General features: G+C 37.7%; 2 protein-coding genes across 2 annotated transcripts; both read left to right on the forward strand.

The window, feature by feature from the left end:
- The first annotated feature begins 559 nt into the window (after positions 1-559).
- LOC134644180 (uncharacterized protein C7orf57 homolog) lies at positions 560-5,158 on the forward strand. The gene is made up of 8 exons (XM_063496940.1): positions 560-597; positions 861-907; positions 1,087-1,251; positions 1,363-1,459; positions 1,784-1,892; positions 2,150-2,232; positions 4,701-4,793; positions 5,092-5,158. Exons 1-7 carry the CDS (start codon positions 587-589, stop codon positions 4,780-4,782), a joined length of 594 nt encoding a protein of 197 aa, XP_063353010.1. The 5' UTR covers positions 560-586; the 3' UTR covers positions 4,783-4,793; positions 5,092-5,158.
- Positions 5,159-5,976: 818 nt separating this feature from the next.
- upp2 (uridine phosphorylase 2) lies at positions 5,977-7,609 on the forward strand. The gene is made up of 7 exons (XM_063499623.1): positions 5,977-6,029; positions 6,188-6,302; positions 6,395-6,553; positions 6,664-6,778; positions 6,899-7,108; positions 7,195-7,341; positions 7,467-7,609. The coding sequence occupies exons 1-7, from the start codon at positions 5,977-5,979 to the stop codon at positions 7,607-7,609; spliced, it is 942 nt and encodes a 313-aa protein (XP_063355693.1).
- The last annotated feature ends 99 nt before the right edge of the window (positions 7,610-7,708 follow it).

Below are 7,708 nucleotides of genomic sequence, written 5' to 3' on the forward strand. Positions count from 1 at the left end.
CATGTACAGAAAGTAAAGATAATGTCCCATCGCCTACAGACTTGCATCTACTTTTAATTCTTTATTACATTTTAAGAAGAAAGTGCAGACAGCCTATTTGTTCTGGTTGAAAAGAAGAACTTTGGCTAAAGGATAGTTTATGCTTGGATAGTATTCATAGAAAATTACTGAAAAGTTTTCAATGGATTAGTTGATGGAAGTGTTTTTCAACCAAATATTACCACTTTTTTTGGGGGGGGGGGGCTAAATAAATTCAAACCCCAATTCTGAGTTTTTGCAGTCATCGAAGATGTACGCTGCAGAATCATTCCACCTTGCAAAACTCACAGTTCAAAGAAATCATTAAAAGCCCCAAATTACAATTGACACTCATGCCCATGATGAGTGTAACTAACTAACTAACTAACTAACTAACTGTTGTTTATTTTCCATGCACCCTATGAGAGTATTCACTCTGCGCGCAGCACTTTTCTCTGGATAGCAGCAACTGTATTCCAGAGGGCTCAAGCCTATTTCCATGGAAACGCGATCACAACTTCCAAACAGTCTGCCTCCACTCACAGCGGCTTCTTACTCCGCTTTCACAATGAATTCAGAGTAAGTCGAAGACGTTTTACTTTTAAATCATAAGTTTAATCGCTGTCCTGAAACTTTAACTTTAGTCAAATTTGTTATGTCACTTTTCATGTGTGTTTAATTACAGGCGTGGATAAAAATCAACGCTACCACAGATAGCATTAGCTAGCTAACGCCAAGGCTAATTAAACTATTGCTTTGATGGTGCTAATGACAACAGCTTGCGGCTCGCTCAAGGTATAACTGGATAGGTTGACAGGCTTTTTTGTTTCCGTTTCCACCAGAAATTCCTTCGTCCTCACGAGTAACGATCTGGAACCAACAAAATATGGCAAGTAAAACTAATTATGAATACTTAGTTCAGGGTGTGCAGGTTGTGCAGGTTATGAGGATAACACTGGTGAAGAGATGCTGTGTGAAGTAACATAGGCACATGGGATAATGCAGTTTATAAAGCAATGAATATATATACATATATCTTTTTTGTGTGCTTGTATACTAAAACTGCAGGAGTCAAAACAGGATACCATACAAAAAATGGCCACATCTCACAGATCCCTGGACTGTCCCCAACTACCAACACTCTTCCTGAGGAGAGGATCCGAGGGCGAAGAGTCGGAGTCCTAGAGAGTGACTCTGATTATGTAAAGCTTGCAAAACAAGGAGGGCATAAGGGTAAAGCCATCCTGTTTCCTTACATTTCCATGTTTTCCTCTTGCTGTATGATAACTGCTACAAACATTAGTTTTTTTCCCGTGTTTTTTTTTTCTTATCCTTGTTCAACAGGACTTCTGTGGCACGAGGAATCAGTTAATTCTAAACCCAGTTCATACAAACCTCCACATTGGTTTGGCTTTGAATCAGGAGACTTAAGCGAGCCAAGGTTTCAAATTTGTGTTATTGTTTTCACCACATACTCATAGTAGTATGTACACTTTGTTATTATTATAATATGTACATAAATACTTGCCAGTAATACTGTAAAGATTCTCCCACTGCTTGTACTGTTTATGTAACAAAACCTTTTTTTATGCTACTATCCTACTTCCACAACCACAGGCATATTTTCTTTTTTTTCCTTTTTTTTTGGGGGGGGGGGGTGTTTTTGTTTTTTTTATTGCTTGATCTTGTATTTAAGCTGTCATTAAGGATTTGATACTTTTATATACCTATATTGTTTTGTTTTTTCCAACTGGCTAATTAACAGTGAAGAGAAGAAAAACCCTGGAGCTTTTCAACCACAAGAACCTCCTTTTGGGAGCGACAACATGTCAGCCTGGGAAAGAGACAACAGCAGCAACAATGAGAAAGAGGAGGTACAGTAATGCTAACGTCATTTAGAAAACTAATATTGGCATATGATCCATAAACAATTATTCCACCTCTTGTGTTGTTAGTTTAAGGATTGTTCGCTTAGTGTTACATACTCAGTATCAGACGGTTATTTTGTGCTTCAGGTACTTTCTTCCTATGACTTGGGCTGATTGCTAAGTTGTCAAAAACAACCAAATTAGGAATAATTAGTCAACAAATAACCTCCACGTATTCTGATTTTGTTTTACTTTTTGTACAGGACAACATTTCTGTCCACCAAAGTGAGACAGAGAAGTTGCAGACATCCAGTCAATATCATGAGGCCAGCAAATTCAGGAGGATGTAAGTGATTGTGGTCACAAGATGGTGCTGAAGTTCTGTTTTATGCTTAGTGTAAGGGAGGTCTCATACGGCAGTTTTACAACTCTCTTAGATTCTTTGACATAAAGTATAATGGGATCATACTAATATACTAATACTAATCCACCTTTGTTGTAAATGACATTGGACATGTATAATAATGAATTGCAGTCCATTTTGGTCTTTATTTTAAGTAGACAAACACATAGAATAAAAGGTCTAGCCTTCACAAAGCTTTCCTGCACTGTCCTGTATATGCAACTATTTCTGATTGCATTCAAACTTGTTTATTTCAATTTGTGCTTGCCAGTAATCAAACTGAACTCAGTTGGAGAGCATCAGATCATTTAACTGTGTATACTTTTTTTATTTAGCAGAAAGTAATCAATCATGTCTTTTGGGAGATTTTCATGGGCCTACACAGGCAGCATCAACCCACCGTATTTTTCAATGTGGGGTGAAACTGGAGCTCTCAGATCTCCCTCATAAAACATACACACAGAGAAGATGCGGGTGGGGGCCTGGTTTGAACCCGACAAGGCAACAGTGCTAACCACTGAGCCACCATGGTGCCCAACTATGTGTGGTCCTGCTGAAATGGGTGGATAAAGTGATCAAAATTAAATTATTCATCCTAAATGACTCATTGTCAACAATATTGTCAGTCATTAAAACCAGAACAACCAGGAGTCTCTAAGATCTGGTGTATGACCTACTGCTTACTTACTCATGGTTAGTCAGTTAAGGTATAAACATTCATGTGCGTACTGGCACACACAAGAGTTCCCTGAAATGAGGAAGCCTGACAAAATAAGATCAATAAAGAGGCAACATGTATGTGCTTTTTATTATGAGGACACCATCCAACTGTCCATTGTAATTAAAAAAAAAAAAAAAAAAAAACTACAGTAGCGCATGTCTCAACTTTATGCAGGAAATATGAAGGAGAAAGAATATACTAATATACTATTAGTATATTATGGTTGCAGATGCAGGCCAGAGTTAAAGATCAGCATGAGTGAGGGAACTAAGCAGAGGGGAGAAAATCAATATTTGGGTTTTAAAAGCACAAGAGTGGAACAGCAGTGTAAACTACGAACAACAGTCCAATGTTAAATCCAGAAGGATGCAGTAATGAAGCTTTAAAGTGACGCAGACTTCCATGAAACCCAAAAAACCTTTGCTGTTATTCTTGCCCAACCCTGCAGAGGTGAGGTACTCCACCACTGTTTAATCCAAGTACAAACATTATTTTGTTACAGGAAAACAGTGTTGTTCGGTCTAGTATGAACTTCAGATAAAGGCGTGGGATGGTTTTGGTTTTTTTTATTTTTACTATGAATTTTTCCCCATTGTTTTTACTAAAGAAACAACAGAAATAGTATATCAGAGATTAGTTAATTACATTGACTTTTATTAAATATTATTTAAAAAAACCCAAACCTTAATGTACATACAGTGATTTGACCATCTATTTAAATATATTTGAACATGTCTAGAGTATTATTTACTATTATTATTTATATTTGGCATTCTATTTTTGTAATAATTAGCATTAAGATAATACAGTATAGGATGCAAAGATAAATGGCTAATAAAAAATATATGTACATTCAAGAGATTGTTGTAATTACATTCTGTCCCATATGTCTCTGTGTTATGATGACAAAGCACAAATGCTCTCGGGCAGGTTGAAAACTTAGGTCAAACAAAAGAGCACCCAGAGAGATGGTTTCTAGATTAATCCAGATGTTCATCTATTTGCTTTGGCTCCCAGCTGATTAGTACTGTGTGCTCTCTGTACCTTTGGGAAAATGTCAGTGACTTGTCAAAAACCCAAAATAACCTAGCATGCAATGCACCAGAGATCACAATCATATCTGTTGAAAGCACTCCACAAAAGGTCTACCATAAAAAAGTTATGTGAAATTTGCAAACACCCCAGTGTGGTAATATATTAAGCTTGTTTCTAGAACAGATCAACCTACCGCAACAACTTTTAACTGCTGATCAGCTACAGTGTTGGAGGAAGATGAGTCAGTTGCAATCTGGAAGTTTCCAGACAGAAGAAGAGTGACTAACCAATTGGAGAAAAATACTTGTGCTTCTCTTTGTTGCTTTGTCTGAATGAGATAAGAGATAAATGTTGAATGTGAGACGCAGCCAGTCTTTTGCTGGATCATTTTTGCAGAGTTGGATCTTTGTTATATTTGTGTTGTTTGACAAATACTAGTTGGGAAGCCAGTTTTTGTAATAAGTAGCCAGAGTTTATTCAGTGTTGGAGGGGTATGGTCCATTTTTAATGTTTAAACTGTGAGCACTGTAGGCACTGTGTAGTGACATAATGAGCTTTGTTGGTAAAGAGAGAAAGGGAAAAAAACACTAAAAAGATCAAATTTTCACATTTCTGTTTCCATCATATTTGGACTATATTTTTAATCTTCTTTCAGAGTAATTGACAAGAAACCAGCCCCTGTTGACATGTCAAAGCTGCTCAGCTTTGGTTATGCAGAAGACAGCAAACCAGTATAGTGACGTGTCAAGTAAGTAGTGCAGCAATGGAGTTACAGTCTTAACCCTATAATAAGCATAAAACATTCCAATTTCCTATTCTGCTTTCAGAATGCTCGTTTTGCATTATGAAAGGAAATTAAGGCCAACTGCTAAGCAGTGTATGGATTTTATGAGGGTATTATTATTAATAACCAGAATGTAAGATGAAGGTGACAAAATTCAAGGTTCCAGTCATTACGAATTTAGAAGGCTTTTTTACACTATAACAGAGATAATAGTGAATTATGTGACAATGACTTGTACTCTTACATATTTCAATTTCAATAGATCGGAAGACTGCCAGGTGCCTGGATGGGAAAAGGGCGTACAAGATTCATGCTGAGACACATCAAGCATTTTACTTTGTTTTAGAAAAATTTGTCTTGTTAAATCTTTTACTCGAGCATTAAAGTGCCTCACTGAATTACAGATTGGACGTTTTATTTATTGTGATTTTTAGTGGTGCACTTGAAGGCATCAGTTAACTCTTGTGTTAAGTTTTTTTTTCTGCGTCTACAAGTCTGTAAATGTCAGCTTCTGGGAAAAGTTTGATAATTCAAATAAAATGAAACCAATCCAAAATGAAACATTTATATATATGTATATCTCACAGGCTAAATTTTCCACACTAAACATGATTCCTGTTCATGGTACATTATGTTGGCTCTGTGCGTTTCTGTTTTCATATGACAGTGCTAGTGTCAGAGGTTATCTCGGTGTTCTTTTGCTAAATTATGTCAGTACACGCCAGTTATTCCCCAGCCTCAGATTGGCTATTGGTGACACATTACACACCCACACACTCATGCTTTTGTAAGAGTTAACAGTCTTTATAATAATACTGTCTTTATGAACAATTGCTTATTTTGACTGGTGCTCGTATGACTTTTTAAAACTTTACTTACACTTTAGAACCAGACAGTAATTTTTATTATTTTGTGGTAATTTTATGGTTGATCGTACTCTGTTTGTTTGGGGCTTGGAGGATGTTTTTGTGGGAGCAGCAGGGTTGAGCTACTCCCCTCTCTCTGGAACCAATGAGTGGCAAGGTCAGGGGTCACCACTATATCTACTGCACAGTCTGATATGACTCTTATTTGGAAAGCAGTAACTGAAAACACTTGGGGGTTTTGAGACATTTTAAAGCTTCATTTGAAAGTGTATGCTGCAGTAATGGCACCGATACTTCTGAACCACGTGGGGAATGAGGAGAATGAGTATATAAAGTAAGTATTGGCAACCTAAACTGAGTCTTTTAAACAGTATTTCTTGATGCTTTGCTTTAAACTTATGTCACTGTTTTAATATATATTTAATCCATGCACATATACTTCTTGTCGATTGACCACTCTTCATGAACTAAAATGCATTAAAATCTACTCAGTGAACAGGTCCAAGTAAAAAATCCCAATTTGGACACCATGGAAGAGGACATTCTCTACCACTTCAGCCTGAGCACTAAGACTCACAACCTCCCTGAAATGTTTGGAGATATTAAGGTTTGTAAAATAAGTCCAGCTTAAATAAAACTATTTTCTAAAAGCTCTAAAACACAATTCAACAGTCCTCTGTTTTTCTCTGTTTCCCACAGTTTGTGTGTGTTGGTGGCAGTGCAAACCGAATGAAGGCTTTCGCCCAGTTCATCCATCAGGAGCTGAAACTGCCAGGAAACCCAGGAGACGTCAAAGATATCTGTGAGGGAACTGATCGCTACTGCATGTACAAAGTGGGACCAGTTCTCTCTATAAGTGTAGGTATTTCATTATTTGCTGTGGGTGGAACTGTTCTTTAAATGTTGTCAGGAAAAAGTATTTTACGGATTAGAAAACTTAATTTCTACCCACTGTGTATATAATACAGCATGGAATGGGAGTCCCATCAATCTCCATCATGTTGCATGAGCTCATCAAGCTCCTGCACCATGCCCAGTGCCGTGATGTGGTTTTGTTTCGCCTGGGAACGTCTGGTGGAGTCGGTAAGTCTTTTTGATTTTAATATGAGAAAGTTTTACATGCAGTGAAACAAGTTGTTCAAGTCATTAATCCAATACTCTTATTAAAGTATGTAAGAAAATTATGCCCTGTGTCATCTACAGGTCTGGCTCCAGGGACCGTGGTGATCACGGAAAAAGCAGTGGACTACTCTTTCCGCCCCCAGTTTGAACAGGTCGTTCTGGGTAAAGTTATCACCAGGAACACCGAGCTGGATGAGGGAGTGGCCAACGAGCTTCTGCAGTGCTCTTCTGAGCTTCAAACTTTTCCAACAGTGATCGGAAACACCATGTGCACCCATGACTTCTATGAAGGTACAGTATGAACAGAATTCCATTAAACATTTATTTGTAATTCCTAGTTGTCATCCCCTGACAAATCCTGTTTTCCGTTTCTGTAGGTCAGGGCCGACTGGATGGAGCTCTGTGCTCCTTCTCTCAAGAAGAGAAACTGGAGTATCTGAGGAAAGCTTATGAGGCCGGAGTGAGGAATATTGAAATGGAGTCCACTGTTTTCGCTGCTATGTGCCGTGTCTGTGGTCTCAAAGGTATTATTTTTCTAACAATGCAAACACTGTATGATGGCAAAACCTTCTGATCGCTGCAAAGTACATCTTCTACTTGTGATTTTGACAAACTGCACTATTCTAAAAATGTTCATTTCACTCTCCAGGAGCTGTGGTATGCGTTGCATTGCTGAATCGCTTTGAGGGGGACCAAATCACATCATCCCATGATGTTCTGGTGGAATATCAGCAGAGACCTCAAATCCTGGTGGCCCATTTTATCAAGAAACGCCTGGGATATATTATCTAACAACCCAGTTGCCCTGTAGCATGTATATAGTTTTGACTCATGTGGATATGTATATATATTGTACTTAAAATGTTAATACTGAAATATTTAAAAGTTACA

Source organism: Pelmatolapia mariae, linkage group LG16_19, assembly GCF_036321145.2.
Source record: "Pelmatolapia mariae isolate MD_Pm_ZW linkage group LG16_19, Pm_UMD_F_2, whole genome shotgun sequence".
Lineage (NCBI taxonomy): Eukaryota > Metazoa > Chordata > Actinopteri > Cichliformes > Cichlidae > Pelmatolapia > Pelmatolapia mariae.

Coding starts and splice junctions, on each gene's coding strand:
- LOC134644180 (XM_063496940.1), top strand. Junction 908..1,086: donor TCTGGAACCAACAAAATATG/GCAAGTAAAACT, acceptor CTAAAACTGCAG/GAGTCAAAACAGGATACCAT. Junction 1,252..1,362: donor AAAACAAGGAGGGCATAAGG/GTAAAGCCATCC, acceptor CTTGTTCAACAG/GACTTCTGTGGCACGAGGAA.
- upp2 (XM_063499623.1), top strand. CDS start 5,977: ATGGCACCGATACTTCTGAACCACGTGGGGAATGAGGAGAATGAGTAT. Junction 6,554..6,663: donor GACCAGTTCTCTCTATAAGT/GTAGGTATTTCA, acceptor TATATAATACAG/CATGGAATGGGAGTCCCATC. Junction 7,109..7,194: donor CACCCATGACTTCTATGAAG/GTACAGTATGAA, acceptor CCGTTTCTGTAG/GTCAGGGCCGACTGGATGGA.